The 22,968-nt window shown below is 36.7% G+C and overlaps 3 protein-coding genes across 4 annotated transcripts; all 3 read right to left on the minus strand.

Annotated features, from left to right (window-relative positions):
* Positions 1-812: 812 nt before the first annotated feature.
* Positions 813-2,478, minus strand: LOC128547652 (uncharacterized). The gene is made up of 2 exons (XM_053520698.1): positions 2,373-2,478; positions 813-1,395 (listed from the first exon to the last, which is right to left on the minus strand). Exons 1-2 carry the CDS (start codon positions 2,426-2,428, stop codon positions 813-815), a joined length of 639 nt encoding a protein of 212 aa, XP_053376673.1. The 5' UTR covers positions 2,429-2,478.
* A 107-nt stretch (positions 2,479-2,585) lies between these two features.
* LOC123530114 (uncharacterized) lies at positions 2,586-18,270 on the minus strand. The gene is made up of 15 exons (XM_045310820.2): positions 18,252-18,270; positions 15,487-15,648; positions 15,153-15,317; positions 14,511-14,725; positions 13,821-13,979; positions 12,636-12,912; positions 11,009-11,246; positions 10,337-10,647; positions 9,798-10,022; positions 9,078-9,296; positions 8,563-8,850; positions 8,018-8,112; positions 7,378-7,625; positions 6,441-6,689; positions 2,586-5,481 (listed from the first exon to the last, which is right to left on the minus strand). The coding sequence occupies exons 4-15, from the start codon at positions 14,673-14,675 to the stop codon at positions 4,878-4,880; spliced, it is 3,078 nt and encodes a 1,025-aa protein (XP_045166755.2). The 5' UTR covers positions 14,676-14,725; positions 15,153-15,317; positions 15,487-15,648; positions 18,252-18,270; the 3' UTR covers positions 2,586-4,877.
* LOC123528455 (uncharacterized) lies at positions 15,727-22,963 on the minus strand. 2 transcript variants are annotated; one of them, XM_053521047.1, is made up of 6 exons: positions 22,709-22,963; positions 21,154-21,378; positions 20,134-20,321; positions 19,776-19,850; positions 19,004-19,072; positions 15,727-18,281 (listed from the first exon to the last, which is right to left on the minus strand). In XM_053521047.1, exons 2-6 carry the CDS (start codon positions 21,369-21,371, stop codon positions 18,271-18,273), a joined length of 561 nt encoding a protein of 186 aa, XP_053377022.1. In that variant the 5' UTR covers positions 21,372-21,378; positions 22,709-22,963; the 3' UTR covers positions 15,727-18,270. The 2 variants fall into 2 exon arrangements, with proteins under 2 accessions (XP_053377022.1, XP_053377021.1); XM_053521046.1 differs by having other exon boundaries at positions 15,727-19,072.
* Between the last annotated feature and the right edge of the window lie 5 nt (positions 22,964-22,968).

Raw genomic sequence — 22,968 nt, forward strand, 5'->3', positions numbered from 1 at the left:
ACGAAAGAATGTTCAAATGTCACAGTTTTATGCACTGGTAAAATGTACGAAAGCAGGTTCAAATGTCACAGTTTTATGCACTGATAAAATGTATGAAAGAAGGTTCAAATGTCACTGTTTTATGCACTGGTAAAATATACAAAAGAATGTTTAAATGTCACTGCTTTATGCACTGGTAAAATGTACGAAAGAAGGTTCAAATGTCAGTTTTATGCAGTGGTAAAATGTACGAAAGAAGGTTCAAATCTCACAGTTTTATGCACTAGTAAAATGTACGAAAGAATGTTCAAATGTCACTGTTTCTTCCACTAGTACATTGTACGAAAGAAGGTTCAAATGTCACAGTTTTATGCACTGGTAAAATGTATGAAAGAAGGTTTAAATGTCACAGTTTTATGCACTGGTAAAATGTACGAAAGAATGTTCAAATGTCACTGTTTCTTCCATTAGTAAATTGTACGAAAGAATGTTCAAATGTCACAGTTTTATGCACTGGTAAAATGTACGAAAGAAGGTTTAAATGTCACAGTTTTATGCACTGGTAAAATGTACGAAAGAAGGTTCAAATGTCACAGTTTTATGCACTGGTAAAATGTTCGAAAGAAGGTTCAAATGTCAGTTTTATGCACTGGTAAAATGTACGAAAGAAGGTTCAAATGTCACAGTTTTATGCACTGGTTAAATGTACGAAAGAATGTTCAAATGTCAAATGTTTAAAAATGTAAGTTTTAAAAATGTAAATGTAAAATTTAAAATTTTGCTCTTTAAGTCCTGTCACAATGGAGCAGTTCATGTATCACGATGTTGTTTCTTCAATTTTCTTTTTTCATCCATTTCTTGTTTCGTTTTGTTTTTCCATTCTTCAAATGTGGTTGTTTCAGAATTTGCACAAAAGATGTTGAACATGAATGATTTGTGAGTGTCAGAATTTTTCCTATTAAGTCCACATTTGCTGCATAAAAATTAATAAACGAAGGTGGTTTGTAGGGTCTTGATTTTTTTGAAGGTGTTGTTGATGTTGTTGTTGGAGGTGTTGAAGTTGTAAATGATGGAAAGGTATGATGTCCAGGATTTAGGACGATCAACTGTTGCTGCTCCATCATGACAGGATATCTTATAATTGTAGGCGTTGCTGGCTTTATTGTTTGCAGTGCCGGTTTCTTGGAGTCAGATGGCTCTGGAACAGGGGTTTTCCTTTTACAGTTGGTCCTCTTGTGTGCCAGGCCAGCAGTACAGGAGGGGTTTTGAAAAGTAAACCTTGGTGCCTCACTTGAAGGGAGTACTGCTGGTTTCTGGCGGGCCTCTGGCAAGCCACTTGCTGTCATTGGGGGCTTTGGCATGTTTATGCCCTGCAAGAGGACTTTTTGCTCCTGCTCCTTGTCCTCCTTGTTGTACCTGAAATACCAATGTTACGCAAAAGTATGTAATTTTATGAAAAAGTGCACAAAAAAATCATTGATCACTTTACATCATGCACAGAAACTATGAAACTGCTTTTTTCTATTCCAAGCTGTCTATGAAATGTTGTACATTTGGGACAAATGACAATTCATTGAGCTTTAATTCCATTTTTCGGGCTGAGTAATCAATACAGTTCAGATTCTCTTAATGCAATCTGCGTACAAGCAAGTGAAGCAACCAGTAAACAACTGCCCCCCCACAAAATAGTCCTAGTCCTAACATTTCAGCAGAACATGTTTTTTTTTTTTTGGATTTAAACTGTCACCGACACATGATAGGTCATATGGCGAATTTCCAGCTTTAATGGCGGAGGAAGACTCCAGGTGCCCCTCCGTGCATTATTTCATCTCGAGCGGGCACCTGGGTAGAACCACCAACCTTCCGTAAACCCAGCTGGATGGCTTCCTCACATGAAGAATTCAACGCCCCGAGTGAGGCTCGAACCCACATCGATGAGGGGCAAGTGATTTGAAGTCAGCGACCTTAACCACCGTCAGCCTCGGAGGCCCCTCAGCAGAACAGTAATAACAGTATTAATATGTATAGAATGTAAATATCTATAGCTGTCCAAAATACATAATGTTATAATTTCTATGTGATTCTGTAAATGATTATGTCGGAGAATTTCCAACACAAATGCTGAAAGTAATATTGTAAAATGTGGTTTGTCTCCAATTTTTTTTACGGGGGGTAGATGTAATTGATTTTTGTTTAAACATCCATTTGTAACAGTTATTAAGGTTATATTATGGTTGCAGTGGACAATTTTCCTAATCATTATATAAGGGAAGGTACGAGACGAGACAACAATTATAAACAGTCCGGTTGTTGCGGGTTTTGAACGGAAAATTTCCCCCAGACCTAACGGACAACTGGCACATCAGATCATAAGTGATTTGATTATTACTTACCATTGCTGCAGAGTCTTTTTATTTAACAAAGGTAATTGTATATCTGTCATCTGCATGGCCTTTTGGGATTTCACAACAACCTGTCTGATGTTGTGAAAAGCCCTGAGGACAAATACGCCCCTCACGTTTCTGGTCTCCCGGAAAAATCCTAAGGCTAAGCAACAGCTCACAAGTAGCCTCTGTATATCTGTTACAGTTGGGCCACTGGGCTGGACTCTGATTTGGTCCTAGGAGAACTCTGAGGAAGTGGACATGATAAAAAAAGACAGTGTAATTAAAATTGACAATGGATTACATTTTATGTGCAAAATTAAAAAATTTCAGTACTACCTGAAAAATCAACAATTACTAATGAAAAAATCTTCTGTCATTCTTTAGGATTTTATTTTTATAGCTCTTTGGTACTGGCAGGGAAGACATACGCACTCGGCTCCATGTTCACCAGAAGGCTAGCCAGCGGTAGAGGCTGAAAGCGGAAGGTGACAAGCACACAATACACAACACACCACACTTGACACATCAGCAGACCAATGCCACACATGTGGATGTATTAAAATCGTTCATTTTCTTACTGTAAAAAGAATGACCATCACAGTATTCTCACATGTTTTTACCTATTTATTTACGATGTAACTCATTACACGGGATTCCCGTGAGCGACATGAGTGTAATCGAACAGAAAAAAAAAATGAATTGTCCCGCGAACCGGATTCGAACCAGTGACCTAAGGATGACAGTTTTAATTCCACTACAGTCCTCCGCTCTACCAACTGAGCTAAGGCCATAGCCCACAAGACTGTACCGAGCAACTATGAAATAAACGAGAGCTATCACAGGAGACAGCATACTCGACTCTTTCATTGCCGGGTAGGAAAATAGGGTACATATTCGTAGGTAGTTGGAGTTTGTCACTGGAGTGTTTAAATACTCCACGTAGATGAGGATATTGGACTTTATATTGATATTATTGTTAATGACTGAAGTCTGTGTCAAAGCATTACTGATTCCCCTTGATTTCTTTTCACCAATCACCAATATTCGCCAACAAACAGATGAACTATTTGCCCAGTAACCACTTCCTTAATGTGGTCAACCAAGGGTAAATAACTGTGATCTTGTGCCTGGTGCGGACATGGTAGTACGCCAATCCAAGGTCATGTAAGACAGTTGTCCATAATTAGTAATTGGTCTAGAATTTTCCAGCAAATGTCATAGTCCAGTGAAGAAACAGGTTCTTTCTAATTATGCTTGTCTTTCCATGTTGATTTTACAGATAAGCTACATTACCCCAGTCAAAGATGCTAACAATTGATATCAATCAGCACCTTAAACCAAGAAATATGTCACTTTCTGTTATAACAAGCTCCTTGAGTTCTCTCCATCCTATTGAGTTATTTCCTTCAACTTGCATAGTCTTGTATTTGATCCTTCTTTTTTCATCTGCATCTCTGCATCTACAAAAATTGAAAAATCTGTTAAATGATGATATAATTGTGGATGATTTTAATTATTAATCCAAGTAATTAAATGTTGATAACAGATAAAGCTTTCGGAATAACAGATTCATAATTTAATATTTATTGCAAAATAAAAATTTTCCTCTGCTTTTACAAGGGCTTGGAACCTTCTTGTGTAGCCAATATGTCACATAAGCATCGAAAATCTTTGCAATATGGGACAATAAAGTACACAAGGCAGCATTAAATTTTTTTGTTTGCGCTGGAAAAATGTACGAAAGAATGTTAAAATTTCACCGTTTTTGTTGCACTGCTAAAATGTCTGAAAGAATGATCAAATGTCACTGTTTTATGCACTGGTAAAGTATACGAAAGAAGGTTCAAATGTCACAGTTTTATGCACTGGTAAAGTATACGAAAGAATGTTAAAATGTCACTGTTTCTTCCATTGGTAAAATGTACGAAAGAAGGTTCAAATGTCACAGTTTTATGCACTGGTAAAATGTACGAAAGACTGTTAAAATGTCACTGTTTCTTCCATTGGTAAAATTTACGAAAGAATGTTAAAATGTCCCAGTTTTATGCACTGGTAAAATGTACAAAAGAATGTTAAAATGTCACTGTTTCTTCCACTAGTAAATTGTACGAAAGAAGGTTCAAATGTCACAGTTTTATGCACTGGTAAAATGTACGAAAGACTGTTAAAATGTCACTGTTTCTTCCATTGGTAAAATTTACGAAAGAATGTTAAAATGTCCCAGTTTTATGCACTGGTAAAATGTACAAAAGAATGTTAAAATGTCACCGTTTCTTCCACTAGTAAATTGTATGAAAGAAGGTTAAAATTTCCCAGTTTTATGCACTGGTAAAATGTACGAAAGAATGTTAAAATGTCACTGTTTCTTCCACTGGTAAAATGTACGAAAGAAGGTTCAAATGTCACAGTTTGCACTGTAAAATGTACGAAAGAATGTTCAAATGTTTAAAAACGTAATTTCTATAAAAGTAAATATAGAATTTAAAATTTTTCCTGTCACAATGGAGCAGCTCAAGTATCGCGATGTTGCTTTTTCAATTTTCTTTTTTCATCCATTTCTTGTTTTGTTTTGGTTTTCCATTCTTCAAATGTGGTCGGTTCAGAATTTGCACAAAAGATATTGAACATAAACGATTTGTGAGTGTCAGAATTTTTCCTATTATGTCCACATTTGCTGCATTTGATAAAAGAAGGTGTCTTGTAGGGTCTTGATGTTTTTGAAGGTATTGTTGTTGTTGTTGTTGTTGGAGGTGTTGAAGTTGAAAATGATGGTAAGTTATGATGTCCAGGATTAAGTACGATCAACTGTTGCTGCTCCATTATGACAGGATATCTTATAACTGTAGGCGTTGCTGGCAATATTGTTTGCAGTGCTGGTTTCTTGGAGTCAGATGGCTCTGGAACAGGAGTTTTTCTTTTACTGTTGGTCCTCTTGCGTGCCAGGCCAGCAGTACAGGAGGGGTTTTTAAAAGTAAACCTTGGTGCCTCACTTGAAGGGAGTACTGCTGGTTTCTGGCGGGCCTCTGGCAAGCCACTTGCTGTTACTGGGGGCTTTGGCATGTTTATGCCCTGCAAGAGGACTTTTTGCTCCTGCTCCTTGTCCTCCTTGTTGTACCTGAAATACCAATGTTAGACAATATTATGTAATTTTATGAAAAAGTGCACAAAAATATCATTGATCACTTTACATCAGGCACAGAAACTATGAAACTGTGTTTTTTCTATTCCAAGTTGTTTATGAAATTTTGTACATTTGGGACAAATAAAAATTCATTGAGCTTAAATTCCATTTTTTGGGCTGAGTAATCAATACAGTTCAGATTCTCTTAATGCAATCTGCCTACAAGCAAGTGAAGCAACCAGTAAACAACTGCCCCCCCAAAATAGTCCTAGTCCTAACATTTCAGCAGAACAGGTTTTTTTTATTTAACCTGTCACGAACATATGTTAGGTCATATGGCAAATTTCCAGCTTTAATGGCGGAGGAAGACTCCAGGTGCCCCTCCGTGCATTATTTCATCTCGAGCGGGCACTTGGGTAGAACCACCAACCTTCCGTAGCTGGATGGCTTCCTCACATGAAGAATTCAACGCCCCGAGTGTGGCTCGAACCCACATCGATGAGGGGCAAGTGATTTGAAGTCAGCGACCTTAACCACTCAGTCTCGGAGGCCCCTCAGCAGAACAGTAATAACAGTATTAATATGTATAGAATATAAATATCTATAGCCGTCCAAAATACATAATGTTATAATTTCTATGTCATTCTGTAAATGGTTATGTTGGAGAATTTTGAACACAAATGCTGAAAGCAATATTGTAAAATGTGCCTTGCCTCCTTTATTTTTAAAGGTGTTGATGCAAGTGATTTTTGTTTGAACATCCATTTGTAACAGTTATTAAGGTTATATTATGGTTGCAGTAGACAATTTTCCTAATCATTATATAAGGGAAGGTACGAGACGAGACAACAATAATAAACAGTCCGCCTGTTGCGGGTTTTGAACGAGAAATTTCCCCCAGATCTAACGGACAACTGGCACATCAGATCATAAGTGATTTTATTATTACTTACCATTGCTGCAGAGTCTTTTTATTTAACAAAGGTAATTGTATATCTGTCATCTGCATGGCCTTTTGGGATTTCACAACAACCTGTCTGATGTTGTGAAAAGCCCTGAGGACAAGACGCCATCTGGTCCAAATACGCCCCTCACGTTTCTGGTCTCCCGGAAAAATCCTAAGCAACAGCTCACAGGTAGCCTCTGTATACCTGTTGCAGTTGGGCCACTGGGCTGGACTCTGATTTGGTCCTAGGAGAACTCTGAGGAAGTGGAAATGATAAAAAAGACAGTGTAATTAAAATTGACAATGTATTACATTTTATGTGCAAAATTAAAATAATTCAGTACTACCCGGTAATCAACAATTACTAATGAAAGAATCTTCTGTCATTTTTTAGGATTTAACATCAGCAGATTTGTTTTGTTATAACAACTTAGTCAGAAATCTAATGTAATGCCAGTCACATAACAATAGGCAATCTGGTCCTACCTAGCCATATCCCCCACCACACGCACACACACTTCCTGTGACTGTAAAATCTAGCACCAATTGTTTTCTGTGAATCCATAATATTTAACAGAATTTTTTTTTAAAGGTAGTTAATAGTTCGGTTCCAAGCAATGTAGTGTCATGGGCTACCTGCCTAGGTAGTGAATCGTCATGAACTAGATAATCTGTCGAAAAGGTGCTTTATCCATTGATGGTACATTTAGAAATTGTATTGACGATGCAGACACTTTCTTGAAGGCATGCCAGTAATTTCCAATGTATTTCCATGTTAGACTTGACTTGACCAAAATGTAAAAAGACTGATACCAACCCAACCTTCAATCCTTGCAATGCATAACCTATTTAGACTGGTACCCACAGACATTTTGTTTTGCCTTTAATGACCACTGCCATTTAAACTTTCTTAAAGGCTTACATCACAATATGTTTCTACTTACTTTGTGATGCTCTCAACCCCTGGAGCCACATTTTTCCCTCTTCCGCCAAACTTCCCAGACCACGGCTTCTTTGTGTACCTCCTTGGAAAGTTTGTCCTTTTCTTGTCAAAGTCAGACAACTGTTCCCACAGGTTGATCAGCTGCTGAACCTTGTCCTCACGGAGAGCTCTCTCATCCCGCAGCTCAACAAGAAACTTGGCAAGGTTCAGCACTTTATCATAGCCTGGAACATTGTCTGGTCCAAGGACCTGCAATACGGATACAAGTGAAATACAGATATCTATATCAATTTGATAGCAAATGATCATCTAGTTGATATTGGAATCAACTTTATGGATTCACGTGAATTTGATCATTTACGTAGTATCATAGTCTTTTTGTGGGTATAAGTGACTTTAAAGCTGGCAAAACATAATAAGTGTTTCTATTTATTTTTGATTATGAATATTTACTGATTTAATAAACAATTTTATGAAACCACTGCTTTCAGCGATCATTGAGAGTGACAGTTAAACAATCTTTTTCAGTTTTTCAGAACAACTACAGAAACACACAATAAACTATTTCAACTTTCAAACATGATATGGACACTGACTTAATATTCTAAAAATTATGGTAACAAAATTTAAAGAACACATACATCACTGCTCTGATCTCCAGGGGTTGAATCTTCCAAGGAGGGAGCCACATGAACATTGGAGGCTAGAGTGGTAGGGTCCACAGGTGGTTCCAAACCTGAAAAGAAGATATTGTATTGAATCAAAAGTCATGCATAGACAAATGCATATATATGCCTGAACAGTACAGTTTTTCATCGAAAAGTGGTTAAAAGACGGCATTTATTTGGATGAAACTGGACAGAAACAACTGTAAATTTAAAATATTACAGCCATATTGAAACTAGTCCCGGATAAAACTTATCTGGTAATAAATTGTCCATAAATTGTCAATAATGGTAAATTAACCACTAATAAATTATAATCATGTTTAGGCATATGATATTCTGTGACATTTTAACTGAAGATAATGCACCCAAAGTCTGTTTTACTCAACCTTGAACTCAGACTTAAGTAATCAATTGTTTGCTGAGTAACAGGGAACAGTACTGGTTCTGCAAACTGAACGCTGTATGTAACTGAATAAATGTTGAAAAATGTAGTCAAACCCAACATAACAACAAATTACCTTCAACAGTGTCCATTGCCATTTGCCGGTATTCAGCTTCACTAGGGATGTGGAGGATGGGCTGTGGGGCAGTTTCTGAGGGAGGCGTTGGGGCAGTTTCCTCAGGTAGCTCACCCATTGCTTCTGGGGGGGTTATCTGAGGCATTTCAACGAACCCTTCATCCTCTTGATTGTCTGCCTCTGGCTGACTCATGTCCTCATCATCCTCCAGCTGTTGTATGGTCTGGGCTAAAGCCGGGAATTCCTGGCCAGTCTGATTATACAGGTACTGGACACCGACCAGCTCACCTATACAGAAAACGTATTAGTAGTAATCATACAATTATAATATATTTACAATATATTACAATATACTGCATTATATATGCACTGCTCCTTTTGTAAGAGCAGCTTTTGCAGCATGCTGTACAATGAAGCATGGTAAGCCTAGACATAAATACTGTTCAAAGTAACATTCTTGTTTCCTTTTATATAAAATTGCCTTAGATAGGGTCATTTTAATCATTTACACATACCTGTATAGTTCCCAGGTGGCTTGAAATTTGGGAAGAATGGCTTCCCACAAAGTTCCTGCCAGAGGATATTGGTCTGGTTCTTCAAGGGGCCACTGTATGTCCTTGGCAAGACAGCTGCTTGGTTATGACTACTGACAGCCTCTGCAGCCCTATCTGCATTCCACCTAAAGATACCATCCAGGAGGTAGACTTGAAAGTTTGTGTCTTTCGCAAGCGTTCCTGCAATATTTTTTGTAAGGATTGAGTTTCTCAGTAATGTATCAAGACACATATAACATATGATAATATTATGCAAAACCAAGCCCACTATGGCCTAAAGAATAAATCTGCCAGGGAATTTAGAGTTCAAACCTGTAAGATATTGCACGTTTTCATATGACCACTTTATGATCTGTCAACTTGTCAAAAACAGATACTGATGTTTCCAATACCTTCATGTTTGTCACTTATTATTTAAAAAAGGCTTTGAAAGTATAATACACAACAAGTTTACTCAATATATTTGTTTAATTGGATTATAAACTCTTGAAGCCCACTCTAGACAAGGTGCATCTGTTTACCAATGCTAAACACTTTTCTGAGAGACAAATACTGCTTGAGCATGACTCGAACCAGCCACCTTCACTCTAGTAGTCTGACATTAAACTTCTAAGCCATTGTTGACAGCAGATACACTGTGACAACATTATACACAAGTGCTTCAATTCAAGATTTTCATACCTGGAATGAACCTGGCCATGTGTAGATGAAAATTTTCGAGTGATGTAGATCCTCTGGCACACTTGTAGACTGGCAGCTCTATTCCTCCTTTCTTCAAGGTGGACACCTGTACGTAGAGACTGACACCTGGCGGGTCCTGAAGACAGGCAACATGTTGACTCTGCTTGGACCAGATGTCTGACATCTTGACAGAATCAATAAGTGGTACGCCACAGGTGTCCAGTCCTACCAAATATAAAAGCAATACTTTCATAATATATTATTGTCTAAATATGAACTGGTACGAAAAACTTAACCAAGATGTCTAGGTCGAAAGGGGCCATAATTCAGCCAAAATCTCTGATGGAGTTATGTACTCTTGCCTATAACTGGCCATGGTGATGGAAAATAAGTGTTGAAAGTTTCAAAGCTTTATCTTAAAAGACTTTGTCAAAATGTGGACTGGTACGAAAAACTTAACCAAGGTGTGACGCCGACGCCGTGGTGAGTAGGATAGCTCTACTTATTCTTCGAATAGTCGAGCTAAAAATGATAAATACCTCTTTCTCCATCCAATGAAGCTATCAACTCAGTAATTAGTGTTGTTGTTTCTTTGGTGCCCCTGGTTGCACGCTTGCAGTGGCGGCCCACTTCATCCGGGGAGATCCGTCGGATTACATCATTTTCTGACGGATGTGGAACACCCTGAAGAATGAGTTCTTCTCTCTTGGCCCTAATCAGACGGGCATAGTCATCTTCATCAATCTTGAAGATGCAACGACTTAGCCTCGCCATGAAGGGGCCATAGAGTTGGTGTTTGTCTGTTGTGCATCCATTTGGAAACCGCCGCATGAAGTGCCAGGAGTCAAGTCTGAAATGGTAATAGTTAAGTCATAAATATTCTGAATAAACTATACTTTGAAAATTCTAACTCGGAATCTATAAATAACTGTGCGGGTACTTTTCTGGACTTCCTTCTCCTCCATTACACTGTTAGGTTTTATTTTATCAAATAACCCTATGCAACAGTTTGTTTGTTAGGAATTTTTGCTGTAGTCAAAAGTAATTTATTTGTATTAAAGCAGTCAGTTAACCTACTTACACTTCTTCTGGACGAGCAGTTAACAAGCGCTAAGTGCACATGCATGTATTTATGCCAGTAACTGTCAACTGACTGTGTAAACGTGGGAGATTCATCAAAAGCAACTAACAATGTGTTATAGACTACTTACTTGACATGAAGGAATGGCCAGGCATCAAAGAACTTTTTTACACACTGCCGGCCACAGCAATCTCTGTCAGTGTACAGCACTTTTGGTGGGGGGACGCCAGCATTTCTGTATCTGGACACAATGCCATCCAGCATTTTCTTCAATCCTTCACCCTCACCTTCTGTAAGCACAGACATGAGCACCTGACCATGCTCATTACCCATGTTTGTGGCCCACATTGCTGTGCCTCTACTTGATCCTGAAATATAAAATTATGACGTAGTAAATGACAGAACCCAGATGAACGCTGACTGCAAAACAAAGTACTATCCCAAGCAACTGTATGAAAATCTTATGCCTGAGTAGTTTTGATAGTTTTTTTTATTATATATGATTTTAAACTTGAAATAACTGATTTCTACCTTATTCAGGATTTAGCTTTATGTTCTGAAGTAGGTGCTTTATTTAGTATTTAGATTTTGGCAATACCCTTACAGAAGAAAAAGGCCTGCTGTGTACTCTTGCTGTGTACATACAGCGTATATGATGCGTACATGATGTGTACTGAAATCAAGGGCTTTAAATAGTACGCAGGATATACACCGCACATACACCGATAGTACGTTTGTAGTACACTTTTGACATGCAAATGAGCTCTGCCGCGTACTACTTGCTGCGTACATGCTGTGGACTACATAGTACACAGGATGTACGCTGGAGGAATTTATTATGCGGGAAATAGTACGCAGCATGTACGCAGCACATACACTTTTCACATGCAAATGAGCCTGCGGTGTACTACCCCTGCGGCGTACATGCTGTGTACTCCTGTGGCGTACATGCTGTGTACTCCTGCGGCGTACATTCTGTGTATCTCTGGCCCGAGTCCTGCGGCGTACATGCTGTGTACTCTTGTGGCGAAACTGCTGTGATAATGTAAATTCCTTACCCCACCAACTTTCTTATGCAAATGCTGATCATTTGGACAGAAAAAAACAGAAAAAAGATAAGTGACATGCATCAATAAGTATTTACCCTTACCAAAATAATGTAGATTGATGTTATCAAATAAATTAGTATGCTTTTCTTCATCCACTTTTCAATGAAATAAATCAATTTTTGTAGCATGTAATTTGGTAAACATCTGAAGAAAATGGCGTAACTGCGTCAAGGGGAAACAACTTTAATGCAACTAAATATAAGTGTTATAAATTTCGAAGTATCTGCGGTGTACATGCAGTGTACTATTTTCTTGTACAAGTCCCTCCTGCGTACATGCAGTGTACTCCTTAAATTTTCAGAGTCTGTGCTGCGTACTTGAAGTGTACTAGTGACCTCCTGCGTACATGCTGTGTACTCGTCGAAATAGTACGCGGCATGTACGCGGCATGCGGTGTATGTAAAATGTACTCCTCTGGCGTACTACTGTGTTCGCGGCATATACACAGCAAATACGCAGCATGTACGCCACAGAGGCTTGCTTCTGTAAGGGTATGTATTGAAACATCAACTCAGCCTTTATGGTTGAATGGAACGTTCTATACGTTTGCATTTGTTCTTTAAGCTCATAACCACACAACCATTATCATTCTTATAATAATTGAAAAATTACAAATGTAAAAGTGGCAAAACAAAATCTGTAGCTTACCTGCGAGCTTGTTTGTAATTTTCTTGGTAGAGTCTATCTTAAGAATGTCACCAGTAACCGATGTCAACTCTGCCAGCTCGTAGTCCAGTCTTGAAATGACGTCCAGCTGGTACACTTTCATGAACCAGCGGTGTCTTGGAATTTCCATAACTGGTGGTGGCTCTACGAATGCTGGGATGGTTACCAAGCCCTTGGCTGCAGATTTCTTAAAGGCCATAAATTTGGTGGCATACTGCCGACACTTATCTAAGTAGCTCTCCCCATGATTCTCAGCAATCTGTGAAATATCATCAAATGTTATAAACAGACAAAATAATGGCCATAATACAAGGTTGATGATATAGTTCTGTTCAAACAGGCACCAGTGTTTAAACCATAAGAGTATAGCCTATACGTGGTAGTTCTCATCTGTATATATATAACTTATTAAGGTCACAAGAATAGTGTGTTTAATAGCAAGATTTTGTCCATGTGGTATTCTGTGTGTAAATATGAATCAATAATTAAAAAATAAAATAAAGCGCACACATTAATTTATTTTCCTCATAATGTCTCATTGTCAATATGACAGAATTTGCCTTAATAACATATTCGAAAAGATTGAGTTTAAGACCATTTAAACAAGAGCTGTCCGTAAGACAGCCAAGCTAGCTCGACTATTTGAAATATTGTCACTGAAGCAAGAAAATATTACCCAAAATGTTAAATATCAAGAGTTTTAATTTCGAAAGGGGAAATAATTTTGACCAAACTGCATATCAGAGTTATGGGACTTGATGCACTATCAACTAGTTTTATAACCCCGAAGAAATATTTTAAGTTTCAATTCCATATCTGCATTAGTTCTGGAGATAGTAACTTGCATTTAAAACTTCAACCAGAATGTTCTAAGTCTAAATGGGGGAATAATTTGCCCTAAATACATGTCAGAGATACGGAACTTGACACAGTGAGGTTGGTAATTGATCTAGAAAAGGACAAAGTAAGTTTCAAATCTATATGCCTTTTGGTAATATCTGTATGGACTTGCATGCAAAACCTTAACCAGGATTTTCTAAGTTCCAATGGGAGCATAATTTGCCTGAAGTGCAGATCAGAGCTGATGCTATCAACTAGTTTTATAACCCTGAGGACAATATTAAGTTTCAATTCAGCTTACAATTGGAAACATGAATATTGTTGTACCTGTTTGCAGACTAAGCTGCTGCTGTTTCCTAGTGTTCTCTGTCGCATCATCCTGACAACCTTCAGATCGCAGGCATACCTATCTGTCAGAATACAGGGAAACTTGCTGCGTTCTGTCAAGTCAAGTTGATCTAAAACACTCTGACTCCAACTAATAACCTGTTATATAGAATGTTGTTTATTCATAACAAGAACTTTTTCTGGAGAGAAACGCAAGTCTCCCTTACACTATGTTAAGTAACTAATTTCATTTGGGATACATTACATCTGTAAGTCAATGTCGGACATGGTCTGAAATTTTGAATCACCATATAGGACAGAGGATATCTGTTGATTTTGGCATAAGACCTAGATCCATTTCATTTCATACTGGGTCATAGAAAATGATATTTTTATAAGTGGCACAGCAACAATTTAAAAGTAATGGCATTATTTCACAATTTTGAGCCCGGCATGCATTTACAGTCTTTATCATTTACTGTATTGAATCTAAACCAGTAAACATTCAGAGTGGTGTTTTTCACTGTTTTGAAACAGTTACACAGCAATTTCATTTCACTGATATTTCATTATGAATTATCAGAAAGCATTAAATATATTTCCTAAAGCTAGAGCTCTTTGCGTTACTATTCGTTTAATATTTGTAGTCTTATGATAATTATATATCCCAGAAGCAGTAATTTAACTAACCCTTCTTTTGCATTTGTTGCATTCATAGTCTTCTCCTGCTATAATGTAATAGTCGTGGATGTCGAGAACCATGCGTGTCTTCTGGTGAACTCCGTTGTTCACTAAGGTACCTTGACAACCAGAGTGGGGACAGATGAAATGGTACTGAAACAGGTGACGTGGCATCCAAAGAAACAGCCGATGACCAAAGAAGCACTCCTGTTTGTTCAGTACACCTGAAGTACAAGTATAACATGAACAATATTATCAAAAATGTAAATGCTTTAATGTAACTTGATTTGAACTTGAATGATTTGCATAGTTAGCAACTGTATGTATACAGTAACATTTTATCACTTTAAATACTTTATACCAATATACAGCAGTATATCACAGAAATGGTATCTTGCGAAAAATTGAGACACATCATAATGATATTCCGGTACTAAAAATATCTACTAAAATATTTACTTAAGTACACAAAGCCAACTATGTCACATTAGATAATACTACTATTGCACCCAAATAAACCAATACAAGTAATTCTCTACAATCAAGGAGACATGACTCAGCCAGCCCTGATAATGGGTGAACCAAAATGTGGCTAACATTCCACGTCAGCCTCAGGCCTTAAAATCCTTATATTCATGAACAACTGATTACCTCTGGATATGCTAGGTTGAGGAGGATCATACCACAGCTTTGTAACTCTGCTGAAGTCGAACTGTGGACCTCTGGTTGCATAGTGGAAGAAGGTCTTCGATATCCAGCCTTGATCCACAGCCGGAATTGTCTTCTTCCACTTCTTGGTCAGTGGTATGACATTCCCTGAAATCACAGAAAATAAATCAGATAAATTGGAAATTAAGGCGTATTATAAAGCAAACAAATGCAATTTAATATAACTATAAACAATGAAATAGGAAATTGTTCATTATCTATCACAAAAAAGAAAAAAGTAGTATTTAGGTGAAACAATGTTCGATTAACAAAATACCTTGTGAAGAGCGCTGCTGGTGTGTTTGGTCTGGAAATGAAGGTCCCTGTGCTGGTTCTGGTGTAGGTCCCTGGGTTGGTTCTGGGATATGTTCCTGGGTAGATCCAAGAGAATCTATAGACAAATCCACCTGGGTCACAACCTGCCCAGTTTCACCAGATGCTGTAATAATGTTATAACAAATGTAATTTAACCTGGAAAAACAATAGGAGTGAACCATGTGTACTATTCTATGTACCAGTACATTTTCTCTTGGTTTGATTTTTTTCAATTCGGCATCTCTGATTTCGGTTTGGTGATTTAAGGCGCTTTAGCCCATCCCATATATATTAAGCAATTGTCAGTATAGTTATTCTCAGTCGAGTCAACTTTGTTGCAAGCTGAACAACTAGGGCCGTCATCAGATGGCTGAATAACAGATCAAAGCAAATGGACATCTTTTGACATGCTAAAAACTTTTAATTAATAATAAAGGGTTGGCCTAAATTCCAGATAACATTAATCTATGTTCAACTGTTTTAGTCTGACATATGATTTTAAAACCAGAGGGAAATTAAAATCAAAACCAGTACCAACCTAAAGTATATCGAGAAACATGTGTAACATAAAAGCCCTAAAAGAACAGAAAAAAAACCCTCAAAACAGCTGATTATTGAGATATACATCATCAAAACACAATAAATCTGTATATTAGGCTTATTAATTCTATTTCATAATTAATAAAATGGGTAAAAAAGGTACTTTGTACTAAATTAATTGAATATGCAATAAATTGATATTTCAATAAATCAAGATTTTAAGTATAAAACAAACAAAAATTAAACAAAGATTAGTAATATCACCCAGTTTCACAAGTTGGCAAATAACTAAACTTGTAAGGAAGCTTATATCTGTGAGAAAGCAAATAAAGGAAAACACCAAACACACTGGTGACAACATTTACACATATACATCTATAAGTAAAGAGGGAAAGAACACATCTGGAAAGAACACATCTGTTAGAGGCATTTGATATGTATTCATATATTTATTTTGTTGGGTTTAACGGTGCACCGACAATTATTAGTCATATGGTGACTTTCCAGTTTTGATTGTGGAGGCCGACCCCCAATGCATTATTTCATCACCAGCGGGCACCTGGTTAGAACCACCAACCTTAAGTAAACCAACTGGATGGCTTCCTTATATAAGAATTCCACGCCCCCGTGTCCGGCTCCAACCCAGGGATATAGGCAAGTTATTTGATTTGCAGTCAAGGGTTTTGTCAAGGAAGATTATTCATTCAAATTTCTTGCAAACCAGGCGTAGATTTTCAGTATTGTTACCATTAATGGAAAATTCCATCTTACATCCAGTAAACTCTCATGCTGTAAATGATATACTATGAACAACATAAATGTAGAAGATATATGAAGTGATTTATATTTAGAAAGAATAATAAATATTTTTACTAATTAATTTGCTCTGATAGTATACTTCTTAATTCAAAACATATTATTTTGTCAAATATTTGTAATGTTACGTTGCAACTGATAAAACAAAACCTGACCTAAACACAGTTATTTGTCGTTGAAATATCATGACCTCTAACATGTTAAAAAATGTTGTTTTCCTGCGCTTTATTTAAATAGGCTGCTATAAGAAATAGTTCTAAAAAGAAAGCCGTTGGATTGATTTAATGTTATTATTAATTTTTGAAACTGGTATGCAAGAAAAAGATTCTGTTACTGGTTATAGGTGCAGATGGGAATATCGCCCTCTCGGGTATCTGTTTAGGCGATAACTCTGTAGGGGCCTCGTTATGGCCTCAACAGTTACCCTCGAGGCCAGAAATTCCAAGCTTCACCTAGTCCTACAACCCACGAAAGAAACTTATGGAACTACTCATAAATAAATTGCATGTAAATGATGCATGTTTTCTGTCTCCATTTGGATCACACATACTTAGTATCCTTTTACAGTCTTTTAACAGTCTCTTCTTAAACAAATACACCTATATAAATGTCTGTAACACTACCCATCACCTAGACAGTCTACCACCAAAGCTACAGCTCTCTCTCTCTCTCTCTCTCTCTCTCTCTCTCCCTTAATATATATGTATGTTCACATATATATCACCACTACCAAAAACAAGAGCTGTCACTGTTTGTGACAAATGCCCCCTAAAAACCTGAAGACTATGTTAAAACAAAAATAACTTTGACTTTGTGAGCACTCCAGATTACTTTAATGCAGAACAATAATGCTTATATGCATTTTAAGCAAAAATGAAGACACTAGAAAGCAAAGGAAGCAAAGGAAAGTATCTAGCAAGACAACAGAGAGTATCTCGAGTGTAAACAGAAAGACATGACTGGCTACTTAAATAAGGTTACGGTAAATGTGACTAATCACCCTTTGTGCTATACAATTTAAAAACTGTGGTATCGTTATTCACACCGGACAACATTTATAGTATTTCTCAGTGAGAAATATGTTCAAATTCAATAATGATTAAAAGCAGGATATCATTTGATATCCTAAATAGTGTGCAATAAATGTTATCCCAGCAAGATTAACTGGTACCACAGTTGAGACAGTAACTCATTCCTTCATTTTCTACAAGTATTGGATGTCCTGAATTATCAAATTAAAAAAAATAGAAAAAAAAAGAAAAAAAAAAGATTAACAACAAAAACATCTGTTTGTGTACATTGCAACAGTTATATCTCTTTTGACAATACTTTGACAAAATGCTGAGAATGAGCTTGTCTGATCATACTTACCATCAATCTTCCAAATAATTTAGTGGATATCTGCTAAATTCAATGTTTATATCAGCAATATATTACATTCAAATACGCAAAGAAGACGCACATATGTTGGAGGTTCCAACAGGTAACAATTAAAAACTAGGCCAAATAAAAAAGATACTACGTTTCCGCAAACATATAAAAGAAGGCAGGTTGGTGTATGATTGTCACTTGAACCAGATCTTAAAGCTTGTTTTGTAAATACTTTAATATTAGGAACCATCAAATTCCATTATTTGCAACAATCTGATCTGCCTATTGTGATTTACATATAAAGTTTAACTGAAACATGGTTTGCAGTGCGAAAAAAGTCAACGGACATTAATGTGGTCACCTGGTTTGTGGAAACTATGAATTTTTTTATTTCCTCCTTACAGCTGTACCAAATATAGTTGACCTGAAATAAATACATTTTTTTCATAGATCACTCATATGTATCCTCAAACTCTGCACTTACAAGCAAACATAGAGCTTCAACGTAACAGATGGCCCTCGGACAACAATCATATTACACACCTTGGAACTTTGTCCAGATAGCCAAATAGCTGTGTACTACAAATTAAATTTAATCTCAGGCATTCCAAGGAAACATACCTCAAAATGCCATTAACAAACCTAACAGATTTACAATTTGTTGTTGAACCACATTATATGGTGAACCCGCAGAGTTTAGGTTATGTTTTTAAGGCAGAATGTAATTTTCAACATTCAAAACGCAAAATTACCTTCAGCACTGCCTTCGTACCTTTCCAGACAAGCCACCAGCTCCTCATCTGCAGCACTGTCCATTTCACCTGTAAGTAAAAAATGTAGTTGTCAGTTCAAATGACTTTAACCTATTTTTGCATCAAACTCCAGACCATCAGAAACTAATACTGTAACAGAAATAAAAGATTAAGAAGACAATTTGACTCCATATTGAACAACAAACACTGAATTAAGGCAATTCATCCAACATAGGCCCCTATCAGATCATGTTATTTCAGAAGTTGTTAGTTAGACATGGAAATTCACATGGCACCTATCAGATCATGTTATTTCAGAAGATGTTTGTTAACCAGAGAAGTTCACGAAGAAAGCAATACGGTATCGTCTCCATGATGTTTCGTTTATGTTGTGGATGTTGGTGGTACACAAACATCTTCTGATATGCCTATTGCTAATACCCCAGTTACACATACGGCAAGGATAGCTACATCTAACTAAGGACAGAAACGAAGTAAGCCGTATCGTTTCGTACTTGATTAATACGGATTGGTACTTTAAGGTACGATTCAGGTACAGATCGATACGGATTAATATGTTTCTATCCATGGCTAGATGTAGCTATCCGCACCTTATGTTTGACTGGGGTATTAACTGATGTTATAATGTGTGCACCATGTCATAAGAAGTTCCTCCTATATAAAGAGGTAAAACATGTTCATTGATAACCTGAGATTATAAAAGTTGTATGCAAAAAAAAAAAAAAAAAAAAAAACATATAAAGTATCTTACCTAGCTCGACTTCTTTCAGTGAAGTACTACATGTGGTTGACTGTGGCTGTTTGATATTCTTCCTTGAAGTGTCGGCTGAAAAATATAGGAAGAATGAAGGTCCTTTTCCCATTTCGAAGCACCAAAATATATCAGTTCAAAAACTTTCTAAGCAATGTAAACTGCATTTATTGTTTTGCTTGTTTATTTTATTTCATATTTCATTTAATATACTTCTCAAAAGGATTTTTATTTTATTTCCTTTGATATCACTTCTCAAAAGGATAATCTATGGTTAACGTACAGAACTAAAAATAATCAGACAAGCATTTTAATAAAAAAACTCATAACTGATATATATATATATATATATATTTACCTGCTTTTTTCTTAACTTTCAACTCAACAATTTCACCCCCTTCTGGAAACATGGCGATGTACTTAATCAATGTCATCTTAAACATGAAAAGATGGTCAGAAGAGGGTATCTGATCTTGTTTAAGTTTATTCACCAACCAGCCATAGTAACCTGGCGTGTTTTCAAGCAGCCAGCGGTATGTTTCTCCTCTGCAAAACAAAAATTTGACAAAATTATGTAGAGGAAAGTTGTCTGGAGAAAAAAATTAAGTGCCACAGCTGCAAGTGAAAATGTGAAAAATCTGCACAAATGTTTGAAAAACTATCAAAACAGATGTCAATAACTTCAATATCGTCTGTGAAAAGGGAAAATCTTTCAGCTTTCATGGAAAAGCAAGCAGGATTATAATTTGCAGCTTTCCCTCAGGTTTTGCTAAAAGTTATACCCAAAGAATGTAAGTGCAAAAAGTAAATTATAATTATGACATGAAGTTCTGGGAATATGAGGTCGCTTTACCATGACCAAAAAGTTTTAAAGCTTAATGTTTGACAGTACAATAGCATGAACAACTCTTCAACTAGATTTAACATTTGACTGTCAAATAAGCCTTGATATTGTTATCGTAAATCTTACTTCACTGACTTTGTCTTGTGATCCAAAAGAAAGGTAAATAAAGTAAACTTATACAGGATTAAGTACTGCATGATAAAATAATAATAAAATTATAATAATTGAGCCGTGCCATGAGAAAACCAACATAGTGGGTTTGCGACCAGCATGGATCCAGACCAGCCTGCGCATCCGCGCTTTTAAAGCCTATTGGAATTGGAGAAACCGTTTGCGAACAGCATGGATCCTGACCAGACTGCGCAGATGCGCAGGCTGGTCTGGATCCATGCTGGTCGCAAACACACTACGTTGGTTTTCTCATGGCACGGCTCATATTTAACACCTGCTAAGGAAAAGCAAAAATCTGCAGAATGAATTTATTATACTCTGCTTCTTACTTATCTGTGAATTAATTATATCGCCATATCTTACCTGAATGAACCCCACTGCATTCGGAGAAACCCCATCCATTGTTTTGGCTGGTTTTCATCCCCACCTGCCTCCCTACACTGGCGACGAGCGGCACACTTCGCCTCCTCATATTTCTCTGGTTTTGCCCACTGCCGCTTCTCCGACTTCACCAGTGCAGCAGCCTTGGTGTCTGTGAGGATGACACTTCCCTTCGAATCTCTCCGAAAAGTTGGGAACATGATGACACTACAACGAGATATATATATAATATAACTACCAAATTAATAATAAAGAATTGGTGGCAAAAATCTTAATTACTGAATTAATAGCTGCGGTACTTACATATAGTTCTAAAATTAGATGTCGGAGTTGAATATTTCAAAATTTTCATATTTTAATATATAGCCCGACCTTCTTCGAGTCTAAATTCCGAATACAGTTTTCCGCACAATAAAGTAACAATATCTTTCTAAGATTTTACAAGTGGAAATGGCTAAAAGGCGATAATTAGATACCAATAACCCATTTTACACATCCATTGAACATATATTGTTTTTCTGAAAGCACCAAATGATCTGTCCACGCTTTAAACGTAAACTTTTGCAACACAACACGACACTGTCAAATCTTCTTCATTACCAAGAATGAATTTAGACAAAAACATTCTCACGGTCAGATTTCAAATAAAACAATGTGTAATGCCAGTATTTATTGATGGTAATTTAATTAAAAGTTGTTTCATTAAGTTATTAGTTTATAACAAAGCAGATTCAAAGTTTACCGACGGATGCATATGAACTAGCTGTGTGTCAAATTTTACCTACAGATTTTTTCTAGTGCTGCAGGTTAAATTGACTTTGAATTAATTGTTTTATCACCCCCTGTTAAAATGATAAAAGCATTACAGTTCTTTGGGTATTAAAGACTTTAGGATATAGAGGATAAAGTTTTTATTAAGTCTCGTTGGAGAATCAAACCAGGGCCTCTCAAATCTAAGGCAGCTTGATGATTATCTCGATGATGATTTATGATGAAACAGCTCGTCAATGTAATTGTTTATTCACCAAGCCTGGAAGTGTTACTCTAATTTTTTTTTAATATTACTGATAGTGATAAATGAATTCATCTGATTTTCTGAGTTCCTGTAGCACAGACTTCGTTCATATGTATAATTTTTATATCATTCATTTTATTTCCGGACATGCAGACAGACAACATATCTTTAATGTTTGCTTGTCGTGTTATTTACGTACGTTATAAAATGAAATCGAAACTATACATCAAAAACACTACTGGAAATGTAGAAAAATTAGTAGCTATCCTGAGGCTAATCATCACCTATTCATTCTACACAATGAACATCTGATAGTTATAATATATGATACCTGTATGATAACAGGTGGTTAATTAGATGTCAAAGTGATACATAAGACAGCTGATAAATAAATGGCCTAATAATAAACTGCCACGTTGGGCTAAAGTACTGTATGACACATTCCTGAAAATAAATAACCACCGTCACCGATGCACTAACTTTAGGTTTTCCAGGTAAACAAAACACACATGACACACTCACCTTCAAGGTATAACACTCGTTTGATCTCACAAATGCACAACAAATCGTCAATATGTGTAACAACACAGGATAACAGAGTGATAAACACACAAATAAGCACTGATATCTCAGTAATAACTGCAAAATATCTTTGAACTTTCGAATGACACTTTCAAAATGGCGGATACTTCAGCCTCTGAATCTATTCACAGCATGAAAGAATGGAGGCTTTTCATTGGTCAAATCATAGTCTGGAAACATAGTTGAGAACTATGATTTCA

Source organism: Mercenaria mercenaria, chromosome 13, assembly GCF_021730395.1.
Source record: "Mercenaria mercenaria strain notata chromosome 13, MADL_Memer_1, whole genome shotgun sequence".
NCBI lineage: Eukaryota > Metazoa > Mollusca > Bivalvia > Venerida > Veneridae > Mercenaria > Mercenaria mercenaria.

Bases quoted from the DNA above. Each gene is read 5' to 3' on its own strand.
- LOC128547652 (XM_053520698.1), bottom strand. From the start codon at position 2,428: ATGCAGATGACAGATATACAATTACCTTTGTTAAATAAAAAGACTCTG. The intron at 1,396-2,372 runs GTAAGTAATAAT...TTGGTATTTCAG, and splicing joins AAAAAGACTCTGCAGCAATG to GTACAACAAGGAGGACAAGG.
- LOC123530114 (XM_045310820.2), bottom strand. From the start codon at position 14,675: ATGCCACGTCACCTGTTTCAGTACCATTTCATCTGTCCCCACTCTGGT. The intron at 10,023-10,336 runs GTATTTATCATT...TATATTTGGTAG, and splicing joins TTCATTGGATGGAGAAAGAG to GACTGGACACCTGTGGCGTA. The intron at 6,690-7,377 runs GTAAGTAGAAAC...CCACTTCCTCAG, and splicing joins GGGGTTGAGAGCATCACAAA to AGTTCTCCTAGGACCAAATC.
- LOC123528455 (XM_053521046.1), bottom strand. From the start codon at position 21,371: ATGTTCCCAACTTTTCGGAGAGATTCGAAGGGAAGTGTCATCCTCACA. The intron at 20,322-21,153 runs GTAAGATATGGC...TTTGTTTTGCAG, and splicing joins ATGCAGTGGGGTTCATTCAG to AGGAGAAACATACCGCTGGC. The intron at 19,073-19,775 runs GTAAGATACTTT...TTTTACTTACAG, and splicing joins ACTGAAAGAAGTCGAGCTAG to GTGAAATGGACAGTGCTGCA.